At 38.6% G+C, this 21,179-nt stretch overlaps 1 protein-coding gene across 1 annotated transcript in view; it reads left to right on the top strand.

The window, feature by feature from the left end:
• The first annotated feature begins 13,200 nt into the window (after positions 1 to 13,200).
• LOC115060172 (zinc finger protein 385C-like) overlaps positions 13,201 to 21,179 on the top strand; it is a 50,018-nt gene continuing 42,039 nt past the window's right edge. The window contains exon 1 of the mRNA XM_029528024.1: positions 13,201 to 13,262. Coding sequence (XP_029383884.1) covers positions 13,244 to 13,262 — 19 coding nt within the window. The 5' untranslated portion in view covers positions 13,201 to 13,243. The remainder of the gene's footprint in view (positions 13,263 to 21,179) is intronic.

A 21,179-nucleotide genomic window follows, 5' to 3' on the forward strand; every position in this document is an offset into this window, starting at 1 on the left:
TGTTCTCCTCTTTAGGGATCTGAACATGACAGTTATAAGGAAAGCTCAAGAATTTGTTTATTGAAGAGTTTAACAGGCCATGCAGTGTTTCTGAACTGTACGACAAATGCAGTTTGCATTGATTGTGTGTTCATACTTGTAACACTCGTTGGCCTTTTTTAAAAGAAATGTGAGAATAACTTGTAAAGCTAAAAAGTAATAAATGAAATACAAGATTAATTTAGTTTTGAGTTGTTTTGCAATGTATGGTTTGGCATTGATACATTTCCAGTTATTTGCATGTTTTTAAATCTGTATTGGTGGAGAGGTTACTGTATTACCTATAAAAAAAAAATGCGCACAAAAAAACCCAGACTTGTCAAAAGAGTGATGATTCAGGTCATAGTTAGTAGTTTTACTCTGATTTTCTCTATAAATATTAGGTCAGTATGATATCTGTGTGCATAGCATCAGTCCTTTATATGTTTGTGTGTGTGTCTCAACTCAGGAAGATGTGTATCTTATCTTCAAGGCTAGTCTTCAGAGTTATGGTATTATTCTGCATCTCACCTTTTCTGAAACAAAGGAGCCTGAACAGAGTGATAGATTCTGCTGCAGATTACTTCCAAATCTACACATTGATCTGGAACACACAGACATTTAGCTGGCACAATAGTTTGAAAATGATGAGTATTAAAATTTACTTTTTAGATTGCTGAAATAAAGTGGCAGCTAATACAGATCAATAAGCATATCCAACCACTAGAGGGCATCATCATGTCACATCAAAAAGCGTCCCAAACTGCCCTCTAGACTGAGGAAATTCATTTACATGAAGTCAGACTAACTCCTAGCCAGAATTTACTGGCTTTGAGAACTTGCATGCATATATGTGTATGTGTGCTGAAGCTGGAAAATAGGTGAATTGACATGCAAAAAACCCATTAGTGGAAAATTGAGGGGAAAAAAGCTGCCTTGCTGAGACATTGCACAATAGTGGTGGGCTTCATTTGTGCTCACCTTATTATTTACACCTCAATTTAGAACAGGCTTTTACTTTGTTAATGCAGCAGTTCACTCTACTGTAATGGACACTGCCCTTTTAATAAGGGTAGCTGAATCTCTTTGTGGTTTTCCTTAGAAGAAGAAACTGTCATATAATAAGTGGCATACATTCAAGGGACTCAGTCTGTAAAAAGATGTGTTTGTAGCACCAGTGTGGGCATCTCAGTAGTCAGAGAGCTGTTCATTCTGCTTAATTTGTTATTGTTCATTCCTGCGATCAAATCTAGTGCATCTCCTCAATAAGTAAATGACCATAAACAGATCCATCTCATTCCATCTAAATGAAACACACATTTTATACAGCTTTCCAGAAAATCAGCAAAATGAATTGTACACGAGCTAATGTTTCTTCCCACTGCTGTGTGGGGACTGTTGCAGGCATTCACTTTCATAGTTTTGCCTGTTAACTCTCCACTAAGGCCACACAGTCACGGAGGAAAAGGGCCCAAAAAGATGAAATCAGTGAAATAAAGAGATTTAAACCTCAAATGGAGGAAAAAAAAAAAAAAATATATATATATATATATATATATATATATATTTGTATTAACTCTGAAAAATGTAACATTCAGTTAATGGCATGATACATATCTGAGTTGAAACTGCACATAGATTAGGTGGCTGATCAGCTGACCCTCCATATAAGTATGTACAAAAATACTATAACTATGTAAATATCCTCCACTTAAACTGATGTCAGGTGGCCACGAGGCTGGCAGGCCAGCAATTCTAATTTGCTGTCTCGGACCTTGCATTAAATCTGCTTTTAAAGCCATTTCACCACACAAACACGTCGACGCACACACTTGCCTCGAGAGAGGCAGCATCTCTGCCAAAAGCAGAAAGGCCTGTTCACAGTAAATGATTTCTCATTTGTTGAGCTGTCAGTCAAAATGTGTTCTGTCAAAAAAGGAACTCATTTCATACTTGGCCTCTGTGAATCATAATAGTGTGAGAGCTGGACTGAAATTGACTGCGTTTAAAGTAGGAGATTTGCAGAGTAAAGAAAACGTGCACTGAAAGTAAGTGCATTCAGACAGCATCCCCACATTCACGCTTTGTTCCAGTGATTTTTATTGTGTCTCATTTTGTACAATAAATGAGACGCATAACGTGGCCAGAACCCGAAAAAGGCGTGGTTGTCATAACAACGGGTTTTCGGATTAGCTTTAGTGCTATAAATTTGTGTTTGCTTGAAGAAGCATTGGCCCAATTTAATAGCGTAAGCCCAGTTCAAAAACATAGAAAGCAGTCAAATATTTTCAAAGTCCTGCTCTAATGGATTCCCTCTATCTTCCTGGACAGAGGGAAATGTCATTAAATACCAAGGACACAGGGACACGGTATCTGGATTGCATTCTGTGGAGCAGTTTGAGATTTCTGCAGATAGCGATTGTATGTGTGATGTGGTACAATAATTGTCTCTTATCTAAAATGAAACATCTGACTGGTGCCGCAGGATTGGATGCTATTGAAGAAAAAGCTAGCAAAGTGCACAATGAACGGATAGTGATTTTGAAAAAAACATCAAATATTATTATGTTGCATTATATTTGCTGAGCATTTACATCGTCATATGCCATTTACGTCTTCCCGGATAATTCAAGGCAAGCAGTTGCTAACAGCTTTAGTATATTTTTTTAATTTAAGTTTTCTGAATCCTTCCTTAAAAATGTAGACCAGCAAAGGTCATGAACGTGTTTCTAGTTTTTAAAACTCTTGTCTAAAGAGATTTTACTCCCAACAGGGATTTAAGAATTGAAAGAACAATACCAAAAATGTTCTCATGGCCCACAATGATTTTATGTCCTGGTCAGGATTCAGAACCCAAGACTCAAAAATAAATCAATAAATCAATCAATAAATAAAATATCTCACAATCTTTTTTTTTTTTTTTTTAATCTCTTATTTGGTTTCATATGCCATTTAAGCTTCGGGGTGTCATCTCTGGTGATGAGCACTGGAAGAGAAAAAATTCAAGTGAATTTCATTGAAGTTGATTCAGTGACATTGATGTTAAAGAACAAAGAGGACGTCAGAGGAAAAATGTGTAATCACTTGGACACTTTTCCATGAAGCGTTTCAGTTTGATTTGTGAGGCCTATCTGAGACCACTTGTGTTATTTTTGTGAGGTTGTCTGAGACATTCCCCTCTACACTCATTAAATGCTCATGTATAATCTAGTGTTTATTCACATTGCTCACTGTCAGAGAGAAGTTAAGTAATAAATGTTTAGTGAGCTCAGGATTGAGCCGTCTGGCATTAACTGTTTTTCAAAGTAAATGAATTTATAAACAAGGTCAGTGAAAGTCATTTAGGCAAACATAATTTAAATTAAAGTCTTATGTCATATAGTTTCAACATACTTAGTATTTAATAATCTGACAGTATTTTTCTGCTTATTGGACAATAAATGATATATTTGTAAACTGACAAAAAGGGCATAATCCTTTACTGGATATATAGACTAAAGAATCTTACAGGTTCTGTGTTTAATACCTTTTTTCAGGCCTGTAACAGTTAAAGGTCAACATTGTACATCAACAACAGCTGATAGGAAACGATGGAACAATAGTCCCTTACTTACTTTATTATTTAGGTTAGATCATTTGGGTTATTTCACTTTTTCCAAAACATTTCTTTCACATACCAGATTAGAGATTTTTGTTATTTGGAGATCCATTTTGTACCAACAATGGTAGTTACAGTGGGAGGAACAGGAAATGGGATGAGACAAAGAGTAAAGAGCGTTAGTCAAAGTGGTCAAAAATGCTGTAGTGGACTAATAACAAGAACCACTGTACGTCAAATGGATGTATCTTGTAGTTTAAAATATTCTTTAAAGGATTACAGTTTCCGGCTGCGGACTCCAGTCATTATAGGCCTAAAGCTACCACAGTGATTGTAGTCTTCACTGCCACAGGCTTGATTTGTCTTTTTAAAGGAGCCTCTCAGGTGCTCTGTCAATCAAACATTTAAGTCAAAAGGCAGAGTGAGTACAGTCAAAAGAAGAAAAAAAAATACATGTTGCCCTGGTAACCACATTGGGCTGAATTGTCCGTCTCTACAGGAGCAGGCGTGTTCTTGATAATTGTGGGACCAGAGGAATAAAAATGTCCTTTAATGAGAGCACTCAAAATGATGATGATGATGGAGCTGAGTGCTGCTCATACTTTGATGCTGGTAACATGTTGATTGGCCTTGGGCTTGATGGAAATGGAGTAACCAATTATACTTTACCCTATAAATCCGTATCCAACCTCACCAACAGGAAGTTGACTCCGCTGCTGTGGGAGTCTCCACAATACTTTGATGCTGTCAGCGTAGCTGTTAAGCTGTGTGTTGATTTGGTTTTTATACACACACACACAAGCAGAAGCACAAAGAGCATTTGAGGAGCTGTGATATCTTACACCCTTGTCTGTGCCTTGAATGTGTGTACCAGCACATGCGCACCTTTATTTTTAGGGTGGGTGCCTTGCGGCAGGGTCAAGCGGGGTGCCAAAGGACTTCTATGAGAAGGACATAGCTCAAACTCCAAGTATGTTTCCACCGTGCATCCATCACTTTCTAGCTGACAGCTGAGCCAGGCGCACACCACCAGGCCGGCTGCAGCACACACCCAGGCGTGTGCCCATGTCACTGCACTCCAAAATTCATCTGCAGGCATTTGCTTTTGAACGTAGCTCAACAATGTTAATGTGAGTGTCTAAAAGCGGTGGGATTGGGGAATGAAAGCTGGTGAGAGACCCCCCACCAAGCAAACAGAGCCTGAAGGTGGCGGGGCCTTGACATGTTAAAGGGAAACAGCATTTATCCTTGACCCACTTGTTCAGTTCATATCACTCCAAGCGTCTGTAATGTTGAACTAGTTTAATATTGACCTGCCTACACGTACATTAGCATTATTTCAGGGCTGTAAAAATACTGTTAGCACTTTCACAGGGACTTGGACTGGATAAAATAATCTTTGGCAAAGCCATCTTCTCTGATCTTCTTAATATGCATTAATCTTCGTTCAGGAATACGCTCCATGTGAGGATGTTTGAGTGGACTAAAATGTGAATGTGGATGGTTTTGGTAGCTAACCACTTAGCCTGGTTGGTGGTCCGGCCTTGTGTTTGGAATACTAAAAATCAGAAATTCACATTCACATTCCAAGACATATTTTATGTGGCCTCAGAAGTTAGAGATCGTTTTTCTTTTGCTTTTTACATTTCAAACACTTTCATTATAATGTTAATCCGCAGTTCTGTATGTTTGCATGTGTATATTTATATATATAAATATATATTTTTGTAGTCCTTTCCGTCTCGCTCATCCTGGCGCGCAGTGATTTGGCATCTCTGTCGCGCGGGCGGCAGTGGCACAGCGCGCGCGCATCACCCCGCGTGGCTTATCTTTCTCTTGACTCGCTCGCGGAACCCAAAGCGCTCGCAGCCGAGCTCGCGCTGTAATCAGTGACAGCTGGAAATGGACAGAGACGACGGAGGAGCCGCGCAGCCGTCCGTCACAGGTAGGACGGCGTTTTTCCTGTCCTCACGTCCAAACTGTTTGTGTGTCATTTTAGACGCGAGTGGGCCGCCGCCGCTGTTTGCCTGTCGACTAAATGTTTCTATAATTTATCTCCCTCTTGTTTTCGTGTAATTGCGGCCGTTTTTGGCCGAAGATGACGACCCTAGTAAACATTTTATTTGGACATTGCAGAGAAATCCATTTTGGCCGTGAAGGCGACTTTTCTGATGTTAACCTGCAGGCTAATCTACAGCTGCAGCTACTTTTTATTTAAACGCATGACTAACACAAAGTAACGTGTCGGTATATTTCTTGAGAGAACTTGACAATTTGAGTAACTTTCATGCCCCATTAATTCATGACCTTAATTCCTTGATAAACACTTAATTTTTTTTTCGCAAGTCTTAAAATAAAACTCGACAGCGTTGAAGCCATCGTATTTATTTTTAAGACCAGTAAGCCTTCTGTATCAAAGTTACAGCATCATATGGTAGTAATGTAAATATTTTTTTTTTGTTCATAGTGTAAAAAATTAAATATAAGGTGAGCAGGGGCCTTTGTGTGGAAACGCTTTAGCGCCATAGCCAGTAGTCTGACTGCATTCAATGTCAGCAGCTGTTGCAGTAATATGGGGGTCACAAATGCTTTGTGTTGGGACTCAGAGCTTTAAAACAATATATGATGTGTCAGGCGTGTGTCGAGATCGAGTCCAGTACGGTCCAAAAAATACCTATAGTTTTTACCAAGTTAAAGATTTATTTTCAGGGGTTCAACACTGACTGTTGTTTCCCATTCATTTAATTCGTTTACACTTGCTGCCAAAACGCCAACTGCTCTCATCATTGCTCACCATACTGGCTGCCAACGTTACATTTCCGAGGAAGTAATTTCTGACAGCTGTAGTCCTGTTGATGGAGGTCAAAAACCAGTATTAAGTCATCTAAGTGGGTAAATTAAAAGGGTAATTTTTTTAAACCCTGTATTTTAAGGATCTGTTGGCTCTGCCAGAGACTCCCAGTCTGGTTACGACAGCATCTGCTTGTGTTCCCTTCCGCCTTCTTACTCATAACTATTGATACTATAGATGCTTGTGTCTCACACGCCATAATTATTGTCAGTGTTGCCATGGTGTACTGAGCTAGTACTCACTTCAGGTGGGGTAGACCCGCTTAAACACCCAGAACTGGGTACATCATCATCATCTTCTGCATTCTCTTTAAATGACCTTCCACTCCAATGTCCCCCTCCACATCAGCTTCAAACCTAAATGGCTCCAAATGACGCCTGCCTACCAAACACTGCTGCACTGCCGAAGAGATGTTCTTTCCTATACTGTATTCATGCAGTCATTTTCTCTGTGAACAAAAGGTCCTTGATTCATCAAATCCTGCACCTCCTACTGCCCACTCCCCAGAGTTATGCTGTAATTTTCACCATACTCCTCTAGTGTGAGGCTGGGGGAATTTGCAGATATTTCTTTGGGTGGGGGTGCGGGGGTTTATTACCTTGTGTAATTCTGTTGGGTTCTTAGGTGCAGACACAGCTTGACGAGACTCGCACTCTCCAGGCGGGGACTGAAATGACTCAGATTCACAAAAGCAAAGCTTACTACTGAAAGGCAAAGCTGGTTTATCTGTCATTCACAAGATCATCACTGTTTAATCAAAAAAAGGAACATAACAGTCTGCTCACAACCATAAAAGAGTAAACAAGTGTGATGCAGTAAGCATTTCTCAAGTAATTAACAAAGCTATTTCAGTGAGAAGGAGCATAAAAATATCAGTTTTGCCTCACCAGTGCTAAATGACACACAGTTTATCTAGCTCAAAACTTTCACATGCAGATTATGAAAGTTGGCAGAGCTTTGCAAATGATTTTCTGCTTGCAAATTTGAGATAAATCTGCTAGAAGCACAGGGCATTGTCATGCATTGTTCACAAGTATGGAGTTTGTTCTGAAAAGTAAACCATGAAATGAGTAACATAACGTCATTGCAGTTTGCATGCTGTAACTTTAGTTAAACAGACTCCATGCTCATTCCCCTCCTTTGGCTGGTGTAAGGTCTAGATTCAGACAGTTTTTTCGAAATTAGATTGAATAATGGGCTCTTGAAGGATGAGTTTGGCTTTCCTTGTTGTGAAAGCAGGGCTTGTATTATTTTTACCTTTTGAGTCTCTAGGTCATCAAGGCAAAATTTGGCCCTTGAAGCATACCCTGTGGCAGGAACTAACACAGGGGAGCTTTTTGGCAGGTGTTTATGTGTCTGTCTATCTGTGGACGCATTGTGTCATCACAGTAGTGTTAAGATCAAAGTGAAGGGCAAGCTAGAAGATTGGTGTGGTCAACATACTGATCTTCTGACTGACTGGGGGCTCCATAGACATACTTAATATTATGACTCATTGCTCAAGGGTTGGACCACACCCATCTTTGTATGTGACTGTGGCAGTCTGCGGCAGTTTCTGCTGCAGTAGGACGACATTTTGGCAGCTTACATGCACATAGTTACTGAAAACAATAGGAACCACGCTGTTGTCATAATGCCCCTCAGTTCTCATGATTCAACATGTGAAATCACAAGATGGTCTCTCGTTATAACTGTCAGTTAACCGCTTGTCTGAAGATTCTGACTTTTCCAGCATGTCTGTCTCCTCACTGCTCTCTTCTCATAAATATGATCAAAAAGGTCATGAATATATTTAACATAAATAGAAAGCGTATACATTTTTCTTAAACTGGTGAGAACTACTGATTATAGCCAACACTTTTCAAATAGAAACAAATAACTGGAGATTTAATGAGCATTTACAGCTGTCAGGCAGTGTATGTTGACCAACTGTGTATAAGCAACAACGTTCATCGTAATTAAGGTGGTTTGAGTTTATGATCCTGGTCTTCGTATGATAAATAAAAATGTTAATCTGTGGAGTTAAAATAAAGACTGTATCAGAGATACGAGAACGTGTCTTTCCCTTCATCTACCTGCAGGGCTAGCAGCTCACTAGTTTTCTTTCATTTCCTCAGATTCATGTTGCAGCTAGATTTTTATCACCAGACCAAACACCTTGCAGCGCCTCACATCCCTCACCATCGTGCACCTGGCAATAGGTCACATTCACAGATTACCTCTATCCCAAACATTGGTGATGAAGTTGAAGGACCAGCCTATCTTTTCTCTCCCTCCTCAGGGTGTTCTCCTCTGTACTTTGGCATTTGGCTGCTGCCGTCTGTCTCAGTAAAAACCATCAGCTGTGAAATTGAGAATAATCATGTGGAACGAGATTGGGATGGGAGCAGCTTGAGTTCCAGCCCTTTACTGTCAATGGACTTGTGGCTCCTGCAGATAAAGTCCACCAAGAATTGTAAAATCAACCACAGATTTTTTTTTGTTGACATGAGGAATATTGCTTTTTGTCATCCGCATTACCTTGCACAGCTTTAACTCTCAGTATTTTAGTCAGTATGCAACAACTCCAACTTGAATGATCACATAGCTCGCTTGTTCCTGTTCCTAAAATATAGGAGCAGAGCCATAGGAGCAGGTGTCCATGACCCTCATCATCATTGCAATGATAAATACACAGTTATGGTTATCCAACTGTCGAGAATAAAAGAAACAGAGTTTTATTAGAGAAACAAACAATGCAAGTACAGGGTTTTACAGATCGTTCTCCTAACAGACGTTTCTGGTCTCTCTATCGACTCGCCTCATCCTTTACTGCTGTCATAATGACCCCGACCGGATGCTCTGATGACTGATGGGCCCTGTTTTTCTACCGGTTAACAGTCTGGCAGTTTGCTAAAACAGAAATATTTAGCCAGAGCTGTGTCTGTTCTATGATGACATCACATATCCTGTTAGTACTCCCAAATACTATTCAGACACACAAGGTGTGGTACTCCTAACGTTTTATTAATTTGACCAGTCACTCCTGCAGTATGTGCCTGTATTTGACAGTTATTATTATTTGGACAGCACATATTTGCAGCAAAACCTTCTTGTAGCCTCTTTGTTAGCAATTCTATGCTTTTTTTTTTTTTTTAAGCTTATTAAACAAAATGTGTAAAGCCTTACTATAACTATTATAGTGGAATGAATATTGTGGGGATATTATATCAGACTTGATAATCTACCTGAATGCTCACAATCAAATGTTCTTTTATACAAAACTAAAGGTTGGCTGTGGAGTTAAATGATTAAACATAGCTTCTTTATTCTCTGTCTGTAATAACCTGAATCCTGAATGAAGAAAATTACAGAGCACACATATGAAGATCACTTGTTATTACCACCAAATAAAATCCTGACTTCAGAATGCAGACAAAAGTCAACCTAGTTGTCTATTTCAAAGATAAATAAATGTTCTTATAGCTTAAACATTCAGGTTGACAGGTGAAATCAGGATGGTTAGTGGAGGAAACATTTGAGAGAATTGGCCACATGTTTGAGATGCAGTCAGAGAAAAGTTTGAGAAGAGTTTGTTGGGAACTCCAGTCGGTGACCAGAAGACACATCAGGTTAGCTTGTAATTGGCAGTGGCTCAAAGTGTGGTTTTGCTAATGCAAAGATCGCTGTGTGTACTTGTAAGATTTGAATGGTGAAAGATGAGAAGTTTAGGAGAAGAAACATTTAGAGACTTGAGTCTCCACTTGTTTGAGGAGTCTGTCTTGTCAAAAAACATGAAATGTGATATTTATGCATTTAAAGAAAAACATTTATGTTAATATGGTTAAAATTGTAATTATTTTTATTCAGCTATTTTTAGTGTTTAAAGCATGACTGCAGGCTTTCCCTGAGGATGGTCTGCATTTAGGGTGAAGCTAGAGGAACAGCAGCACATCAGAAATACGTTGGCACATTTCCGGTATTTATCCCTTCTTGCAGTAAATTGCATTTCTACACATATGGCTGATAGCAAGGTTATTTTCCAGTTCTTGGAGATGGAGTGTACCACCTGCTCTGTGTGATCTAGGACCACAGCTCTTAAATCAGTCTATGTAGTTCACCAATAGCATGGTTCTGCTAACCCCTCACTGTGATATCTGCAGTCTATTTTATGTTTTACAGTTTGAACTTTAAAATTTTGCATCTGCATTAAAAATAATCAAAAATCAGTTTTTTCAGTTGTAGGCCTGATGTTTGACTCTGCACTTAACCACATAAGCCTTGATTTTAGATTATATTCTGAATCATATTTTACCTGAGATCTTATTCTGAGATCAGCCACCCTAACCCCAAAGAAACCGAGTTTTAGATTGTCAAAAATTATATTTTTGATTAGCCATTGAACGTTTGGCATATAAATCAGCTCCCCACATAGCTGCAGATTAATTTTATCTATCAGTTCATATCAGCTTTTTCTCAGCTCTGTTTGATTTCTTTCAGTGTAAACAAAGAAGTGTGATTGTATTTATTTTTTTATTTTTAATATAGGTAAGATAAAGACTCTCGTGTTTGCTGCAGTTTGCCACAGCAGCCATTTTCTTCCCCAGGTTTTTGTTGTATTACCCCTCCCCGTGCTGTTAAGATGCATTCCCTCTGCTGACCATGACAGGAAAAAATGACGATTAAGATGAGATGTGTGTAGCCAAAACGTTGTTTTCATTTTCATCTGTCATTAATAATAATGTGAAATGTACTGTGAGTGAAATTATAAACCACAACTGGTAAAATTGCATGTGCAGCGTACCCCTTATCACAACAGAATCGCAACAAATTGCTCTTCCCTAGCACCCAACCTCCCCCACCCTCCCCTGAGCTTGCCTCTCCCCAGACACACTGAAATGGATTTCTGCTTAAGTCCACCATCAAAGATGTAATGGCTCTTGGGCTGTGTCATTACGAGTCAGATGACAGTCTCCTTCACACAGTGGCAGCTTAAACCTGCCTTTGGACTGATAACTGTGATCTTTATTTGGCTGCTTAGAGGTGAGGACAGGGCAAAGCCACCTCCCCAACTCTCTCCTGATCCCTCACACCCCACCGCTGTCAGCTGGAGCCTACAATGGAAAAACAATCCTTCAAGGTGCCATGAAAATGTCAAAAAGGTAACAAAAAAAGATCAATAGATGACATGTAATGTCACATCACAAGCCGGTCAATACTTGGCTATAATAAACTGAAAGCTGAAAAGAGAGACAGGATTTCTGTTTATGAGACACAGTCACACATTTGGTTACACCTATGGTAAGTTGTTTTCTCAGCTCGTATATCACTACACTGACAGAATGAATCATCTTCCCTGGGGTTAGATCGTCAGCATCCCTGTTGGGAAACCATTTGTGTATGGTGTTGGGCTTGTATGAAAGGATCAGGATCCATCTGAAGATAAAGCAGCTTAACCACGGAGTGTAACGAAAAACATATTTAAATGCAGTAACACTAGTTAAGTACAAACTTGACACAAAAACACTTTTTTCTTTCCTCCGTCTCGCACAAGCAAGCTCTTGTGTATATAACAGGGCCTCCTGTCATCCTGTCATCTAATGTCAACTACACAGGGTGCTAAAATATACACAGACGGTACGCATAGCACAGAGAGTCTCCTGATTTCTGAGTGTCCCCTCTTTTTTTTTTAAGAAAACGTTAAGTTGCCTGTCAACTGTCAGTCAAATGCAGTAGCCACAGTATTTCCAAAAAGCTGTTGACTGGTGGGAGAAAAAGCAGCACGTCATATTTTGCTGCATTTTTGAACACAAATGTACATTTGGAAACAATTTGTTGATTAGCCAGTTGATCGTCTTGTTTGTAAAAAGTGTTTTGTTTTTTTTTTGTATATAATACAGCAACACAAATGGGCAGTTGCTCTTTGTGTCCTCATCGTATGCACAGAGAAATGGGCAGACACCTTGCGGGCTGTGTGGGAAGTAGAATTTTTTTATTTTTTTTTTTACGGTCCATTACCTCTTCATTCCTCTGTGGCTGGATTGCAGGTACAGATTCAACACAGCAGGCAGCAGAGGGAAAATGCTCGTCTTTTTGTGTGTGTATGTGTTGTGAATATAGATGTGGGCGCCCACATGCCTATGTGTTGTAGTAGACAGACGTACACCTGTATGCACATTTAGTGAGGATCTGAAATGGCCAGATCATTTGCTTTATAATGGACATGGACAGAATTCTTCAGAAATTGTGATTTTGTATGATTTCACTCCTTTTTTTTTTTGTCTATAAGAATAATTTCAACTGCTTGAAGATCAGAGCCATCACTGTCAGGTCAGTTTCTGGAGATTAACCTTTGAAGCTTTAGGCCTTGTAGTGAAACAGGGTGTACTACAAAAAATCCAGGAAATCCAGGGGAATTATTTAATTTAAATTCTTAGCGTCATTTGGTTTTCAAGGTTAAATAGAATTTAAAATGTTAATAGAAAAGTGCTTATGCTTTGTTTTTTATTTATTATTTTATTCTACTCAATGTTATCGGTAGTGCTGAACATGTTCAGTGCCTTTGGAATCAAAGAGTGTGGGCAAAACTGGCTTTGCTGGCCAGAGGTGTGATTGATGAAACATTTGTTATGCCGCTTGTCTCGTGGCATATCTAGTGTCAGTGATAATCATTCACAGAACCTTTTTAAATTCAGAATGCATCTGAAAACTTGTCTGTTATTGAAAATTTACTTATAGGACAAATTTGTGGAAAAGGCTTGAAGCATGTTCACGATGTACACCAACTGGATGCTTCGATGTCAACAGAAGAAAAATGTAAGACTTGCTACTCCAGGGCTGGTGTTTTGTTTTGTTTTTTTTTTTAACTTCCCAAGTTCTTAGTTATTCCACCAACACCACAGTTACCAGAGCAGGGAAGTGAATCCCATAGAGAAGTATCTTAACGGTGTGTTGTTGCAGAGGAGTTTTCCAACTTATTGCATATTCCATGTACTACCCGGAGGGAACTATCAGTATGCATGTGCTATGTATGTTTCTGCAGTGTAAAATGGGATAATTAATAGAGAGCTGGTAAACACCATTTTATAAAACAGCATTGGTGTGGGCGTTTGTTTTAGAAACAACTCATTACGCTTAAGATACAAGTCGGTACAGTGTTGTGTTTTTTGTTTTTTTTTTCTCTCTCTATTGACACAGGCTAACACAACAAGCTTGTTTATCTATATATAGATATGTACTGCAGGCCAATGATGTTAATGAGAAAGTATTTAATTTTCCTTCAAACATTATGAGAAAATGGTCTTTAAACCCAACAGTAAACCAGATTAAGTCGTGCACTGCTAATGAAATTGGAAGCCAGTTTGTTTTTGACCAAGAAAAGGCGCGACTCAAAGCAATTTTAAACCCTTTTTCATCCCCCGTGGATTTCCATGCATCAGATAATTTGACTTTGTACCTGATTTGTCATTTAGCCCCCTATTCTGTAATAAATTTGCGTTGTTCCTCCAATAAGTGCTGTTATATTCTCTCTAATGGCCATTACTGCTGAACACTGACCAGTCAAGCAGGCCAAATTAAATGGTCATTAATTGGAGGAGCCATTATAGCACGGCTCTGGTGCTTGTATAGTGTTGTCTGTTTCAATCATAGCTGAATCACATAGTGCTCATAAGGGTCTGTCATTACTGAATTAGAGATTTTGTGACATTTTCTATAGTAACCTCTTTATGGGAGCATAAATGTTTGGTATATTTTCTGCTCCCGTACATTTGGAGCTCTTCTTTCCTAGGAAAGCTGACACTGTAGAGCGCTCAGCTGCTGCAGTTGTCTGTCTTGTAATACAACTGAAATATTGCACTTAAAATGTAGATTTCAGCACAGAAGTATGTAGATACTGAATTTCTGCACCTTTTCAGTCTCAACTGTCTTTCATTAATTTTACGTACCACTCTAGTCCACCTAAGAGGTTCAGCTGAAACAGGAAATTCTCCAATGTCCCCACAATATTTGTTTTATTCATTTATTTCTTTTATTGAAATGCCGGTGAGCAGATTTATGAACCAACTCTGCAGTCTGAGGTTTTAATGGCTCGCCATTGATTGTCTTCCTTTTACGACTTGCTGCTTTGTTGTGTATGTTTCCCTAGAAGTTGTTTCCAGATGGAATCAGATGTTTTAAAAAATCCATGACATCTACCAGAGCACTAGACAAAGCGTAACAAGTAGTTAGTTTTCATCAGTTGGCCACTTAATTTAGTTGGTTAATCATGAATTTAACTACTGAGTCCACATATTATCTACTTTTATCATTATACATAAGTGTTATTACTTTTCCTTCAGAGGCCTGTAAGATATTTACTCTAACAGATTTAGACTGATTTATTTTTTGCAAAATCCAGGTGCTCCTCCTTGCTCTGCCACCAGTGAGATAATTACACACATTTTACCATGGGAGTGTAGCTAATTAAAAGTGAATTCAATTTAGCCTGTTAGCTTTCCAGTAGGAGTCAGCACAGATAAGACTTTGCAGGATGGCTGATTAGGGGAACTGAAGCGAGAAAGAGCAGTGATCTTATCTGCAGTCATCTGTCAACGTTGGGATGATTTGCTCCAGAAATAAAATGCCATTGAATTTCTTCAGCATGCGATAAGATACCTCAGCGATTCTCTTTACAGAGCAAAGTAATTTAATCTGAAGTTATTTTGTTTAATTGCTAGTGCAGTTCGCAAGGAATCAACACATTATAACATATCACTCTTAACAGGATAACAAACCTTCACTTTTGAGGCAGAAGCTTGCTGTGTTGTTTTTGTTGTCCGCTGATGGCGATTACCGCCCAGCACTGTTTTCCCCAATACCACATTGGCTCCAGCCCCACATGACCCTGCATAGTAAAGCAGAAGAAAATAATGAATGTGAGCTGAAGCAATTAATCATTGATGAACAGATAATTTACTAGATAACATTTCATTGGAGTAATCATTCAAGCCATTTATTAAGCATTTTGGCTTTGTCTAAAGTAAAGGTTTGATATTTTGAATGTGATCCTCTGCCTCTGGACTGTTGGTTGGATAAAACCAACATTTAGACAACATTTTGTCTGTCATTTTTGTAAAGGACTAATTAATGAAATGATCATACATTAATGTATAATGAAAGTAGTCATTGGTTGCACAGTTAACAAGCATGTGGCAGTGTTTGTACGGTTTGTAAGAGTTTAAATTCCTGGTTTTCATAAAACACTGAGTAGCCATGTTGTGAACAGCACTACGGTTTTTCTGTTGTTCATGCTTCAGATACATACAAAATGAAACATTTACTTGGTATATTGGTGTTTTCTTGAAAGCTCCACACAATGTATGTCTTTGAACTGGCCTAGACAAATCACATGGAGAAGCACCCTGACCACATCTTTAGTCATCCACATTAGTCATCTCTGCCTCCTCCATTCTTCCCTCCTCCCACCACAGCATACGTTTCCCATCCAAATGGAAGGATTATCTGCTTGGTATTTCGTCATTTACCATAAATGTAAAGTTGAAGCTTTCTGATATATCCTCGTCATTGTGATTAAGACGTGCAAGTCCATGCTGTAAAATCAACGTCATTTATGATCTGAGGGCTGTCAAAATGGGCAGAAAGTGGTTCAGTTCACTCTGAGTCTTTGTCAATGTAAATGTGTTCAGACACTCGGCTCAGCACTGGTTGAGCTCAATAGTGTTTTATAATAGCTGCCAGGATTTTTTCATTGCCCAAGTTATTTGAGACTTTATAGAAAAGTGTAATAATGCACCAAACAACATGCTACCTTAACAGGTCGATTTATGCATTTTTTTTTTTTTAAGGTGGCATTTGCAGTATTTGTAAATTGGAAAAAAATTAACAATTAAAGGAGAAATACTTGCAGGAGAGTGGATTGTGAAGACAGCAGAGCTTTCACAATTATGTCTTAGTAAATGTTGATTTTATAGTTTCATTATTTAACATCTGATAGATGTAAAGCAAAACCACGGGACGGCATATTTTGTAATGTAACCAGGGATAATTATTAAACTGCTGAATATTATTGATGGCTATTCAATTCCTCACCTCCAAATGGAACAGACTGGCACTTAGAATCTTCAACACTACAAACTCCCCAAAATTAAACGATTAAGCAATTCAATCTGAAGGAAAAACAGCAAATACCTTTAAACATACATGTTTCCATGGGAAACCGTCCGAATTCTCAAAATATTGAATGTGCTTGTGCTTATTAGCAGGATGGATAGCAAAACCAAAATTGTCACTAACATATCGCCTGCTGCGTTGGATTCACACATTTTATTGGCATCATGTAGCTATAATAATTTTTGCATTAAGCTAAATATATCTAAAACTATTAACAAGAATCAGGTCAGGTCTTGTTTTGAGCGTGAAAGGAAGGAAGACGAGGATTATAGATCCCTTCAACAGCCCACATCTCCCTGTCAGAAAAACAACACAGTTGTCCCAACTAATCCATTTCATTGTTATCTACATTCTCACCATATTTCCCCCAACCTTCCTCAAAGCTATTTTAAAGGAGCCATATTTTTCGTCTATTTAAAGCATTTACTGACACAATATATTAGGTGGTTTAAAATCACCTAAGATAACATTTGATATATGTAAAGCAAAGATCCTCCACCAGTGACAGGCAATTATTTAGGCAATAATTGGCAATTTTATTTATTATATATATATATATATATATAATTTTTTTTTTTTTTTTTTTTTTTTTTTAGGGATGTTTCAAGAAAAAGTTTCCCTTTTCAGTTAATTGGATTATCAAAATTCATATGAATATTAATTTGAATTGAAAAAACTAATTCTCAAATTATCAGAAAAGCAAGTGGCCTGTCCAAAACAGAAAAATATCTCAACCAATTTTTGGCCTGGACTAATTGTGACACACACAAACTGGTCCTACATATGACAACCTGTAAAACGGCATATAGTCAGGTTTGCACTAGTTACACTAATTATTGAACCTCAGATGTGTTTGTGGATTTCTTTACATTTGAACTGAGCAGGGTCAGGGTTTTTTTATTATTTCTAGTCTTTTTGCAGAAATAATCTCACTGTCTGCAGATATGAATTTATTACACGAGTGATTTTGAACTACTTCTCAGATTTTTTTTTTTTTTTTTTTCCAAATAGCAAATCAAGTAAGCACTTCTTCCAAAATATGCTCTCAGTTTACTTCACTATAAGTTCTGACGGCACCCCAGTACTCTGCAGTCCTTCATGCTCGGGTCACATTTGCTTTACTCCCCACTGCAGCCCTAGGGCTCTCCCAGATGGCCAATGACAGATGCCCACAATTGTTGTTGCCCTTGGTTGGAGTACAGTATCTCCCTCCAGATTAAAAAAATCTGGAGGGAGACTGTCCTTTAGCACTTTTCCCTCAATGTCCTAGTTTACCCATTTTCCCTAACTCTGATTTTTAATCATAGTTTACATTCTATCATCTTCATTTTGTTTATCAGTCAGTCTATATAGTGACGTTAGTTTGTGTATACAGAAGAATAGCCCAGCTCATTTATCACATTTTTTCAAAACACCTTTCTTCTTCTGCACCTTCTGACTGCACTGCCCCCTGTCCTTGACTTGATCCCATGTCTCCTGCTTCTTCTTCTTTTTTTATCTCAGAATTTAATGCATACCAAAAGCTTTTGCGACAGTGATGTCAGCTCCTTTATCCCCTATGCCCTATCACTGGGTAAAAAAAACAAAAAACAAACCACATGGCAGAGACTCAATGAATATGCAATGTATTGAAATAATGAAATAATAATGTATGCCACTGCATTGTTATGTTTTATAATGAAAATGCATTTATGTGGTGTGGTAACAGCATCATGATGCTGAAACATCGAACTTCTTTAGTAAAAGTAAAGTTGTCCAAGATAAATTCTGTTGTGCCCCCCCCCCCCTTCATATGACAGGAAATCCAATCTGTCCACCTGGCCCTGAGTTTCACTGACTCCACCAGGGTGAAGGAGATTACATTTTGTCAATCCTAACAATCCTGTGGCTTACCTCAACAGTGTTTATGTGTAGCACAATGCTATCTTGAATTTGAACGTGTAGGGGTTTTTGCCAAAAGGAGATTAGGTGCAAGACTGAGATTCATTTTAAATGAGCATGTCAACTGGATTTTTCTGATTATAAAACAGTTTTTGTTTAAGTGCTAACATTAGGTCAGTTGAAAAGATGCCATACTGTTAAGCTCTGTATTGTTTGATTGTTGCAATTTTAGTTGATTGTTTGTTATTGGCATGTTATGATGATTGAATCTATGGTTTGTTCCTTTTTAAAAAGGGATCATCTATCACTTCAACACAGATAAGTTGGACTCAGATACTTGTGCTTCAGAAACTTAGTCTCCTGCTGAGAGCAGGTCTTTACCTTTGGCATAAGGCTTCATCAGAAAGGCCCTTCTCCATATTGAAGGTCAGAGGTCATAGAGTGGTATGTGCTACCATGCACTGTTCTTTTGTAAAATGGTCTACTTTTGCGCCAGGTCTTTGCATACTCAAAATCATCACACAACCGTTCACAGGCGGCAGCTGCCTGATCTGCGTTGTATGTGAGCCGGACGAGATCGAAGAGACTGAAACAAAGGACTGTACACATTACTGTAGCTTCTCACAGTAATGTGACTGACCAAGGTGGGGGGGGGGGGGGGGTTAGTGCTTGATGGTGTGTAAAGGTACACGTGTCTTTTTATTGAGTGGTTACATGATGGCCTATACTTTCAGCTTGGTTGGTTTAGAAACAACTGGCTATTCAAGGTGTCTATCGTTTATGGCACTTGGCTCAGTGAAAAATCCCGGTCATCAGCAATAATCAGGTACTGAGAATGGGTGATTTCCCAGAGTGACCTTTGGGGATTCATTTCTTAGCATCTAGTTGGTATTGGAAAACAAACAATTTCCTTCTTAAAAAAAAAAAATTGTGTTGCTTATGCTGCATAGAACTATTGCTCTACTGTGTGCAGTTAAAAATTGGTGCTTAGGATTTTACATCTGGGCAGACATGATGTCATCTTTTCTTTTCTTTTTTTTTTGTATTTCCAAACTACGCATTTTCTTCAATAGCCATCACTGAAAAGTTACCATATTGAAATATATATTTAATTCATAAACAGAAAATGTATTAATAAGCAACTGGAGGATTTGGTGAAACATAGATTGTCTATCATCTCAATACCTTAACCATCTAATAGCTGAAAAACATTTTAAGCTTTGGTCATCATGTGTCACTTTTTATGCTTTAAAGATGGTCCTGGCAGATACTTATATTCAGGAGGGTAGTCATGTATGAAAAAGGGGGACGGCTAAAAATGCCATCATAACACAGTTGGCAATGTGGCGCTAGCTGTATGTGACCAGAAGCAACGAGCTAACCTAACAGGATAGCAGGAGGCCAACACATGAACAAAATATCAAAAAATCTGTGTCCAATACAAAGTCCTAAATAAAAATAATTAGCATACAAGTACTATCGAATGTTAAACATTGATGGTGGTTGAAAAGAAAGATGATGTTAAGCAGAAAGCAGTAGGAGAGGAAGCGAACAGCCGCTGTCAGTCATTGCATAATTAATTCATCCAGAGTCTTGCTGGATATTAATGTTCAGCAAGCCAGTTGGATTGTTTGAGTTCCCTGTGTTGGCAAATACTGTACAGTAGACTACTTACCCCAAGAGATGGTATGCAAAGCTGTCTGCTCTGTGGAGCCTCGTAAAACATCTGATAAGGTGGCAGCTGATTGGGTGCTCCACTTCCTATCTGTCACTGTGACAAAGATTACACAAATAACTTATTTATTAGTAACACAAATAATTAACTATGGAAGGAAATTGAGAGTTTGAGCTTGAGTGTGCGCATTCAGACCTTGTTCTCTAGCGTGCGTGCGTGCGTGCGTGCGCGTGCGTGTGTGTGTGTATGTGCATGTAAAGTGTTATCTATGTCCTCAGATACCAGTGGTCTAATTAAAGAGCTGGCATGTTGGAAACCAGCTCTGCCTCTTTGTTTAACATTGGACTTAATCTCCTGTTACAGATAGGTGTGTGTGTGTGTGCGTGCGTGCGTGCGTGCGTGCGTGTGCATGCGTGTGTATGTGCTAGTGTCTGCATTTACATATCACTCCAACACTGGTAACACTCAAGCATCAGTGGACCTGCTAGCCCATCATAGGACATCCAGGAGGTCTACATCAGGAGCAGCAGTCGTGGAAACGATTTGGGTTCAGGTTGGCTTTCATGAACCAGGTAGTGAGAATATGAAGACCTTGGATCTCCCAAAGGTCTCCCTCCTCTAATGATCAGTTTGGCCAGACCTTTCTCTTATTCCCTACGGTAATTGGATTTAACACTTTCTTTTGGGGTTGAACTGAAATTGTTCTTCAATTTCCTGAGGATGACGTCCAAATGAAAGGACAGTCAGAAGCTTTATGAAATAGTCCCTTTATTAAATAGTTGCTTTTTGTAGGCTATAAGAAGGGAGAGAGTGAATTATTACTCATATCTTCTCACAATAAGTTGTAGGAAGCTTTTGGAAATTATTAGAATATCTGTTAGATCCCAGTTTGGCTTTGTGAATTTTGTCCAACACCAGAGTATTTGACCAAATGGCTCAAAGTGACTGATTTTTTTTTTTTTTTTTTTTTTAATTAATAAATTTTTTTTTTTTTTTTGGTCACACAT

Source organism: Echeneis naucrates, chromosome 19 (assembly GCF_900963305.1).
Source record: "Echeneis naucrates chromosome 19, fEcheNa1.1, whole genome shotgun sequence".
Lineage (NCBI taxonomy): Eukaryota > Metazoa > Chordata > Actinopteri > Carangiformes > Echeneidae > Echeneis > Echeneis naucrates.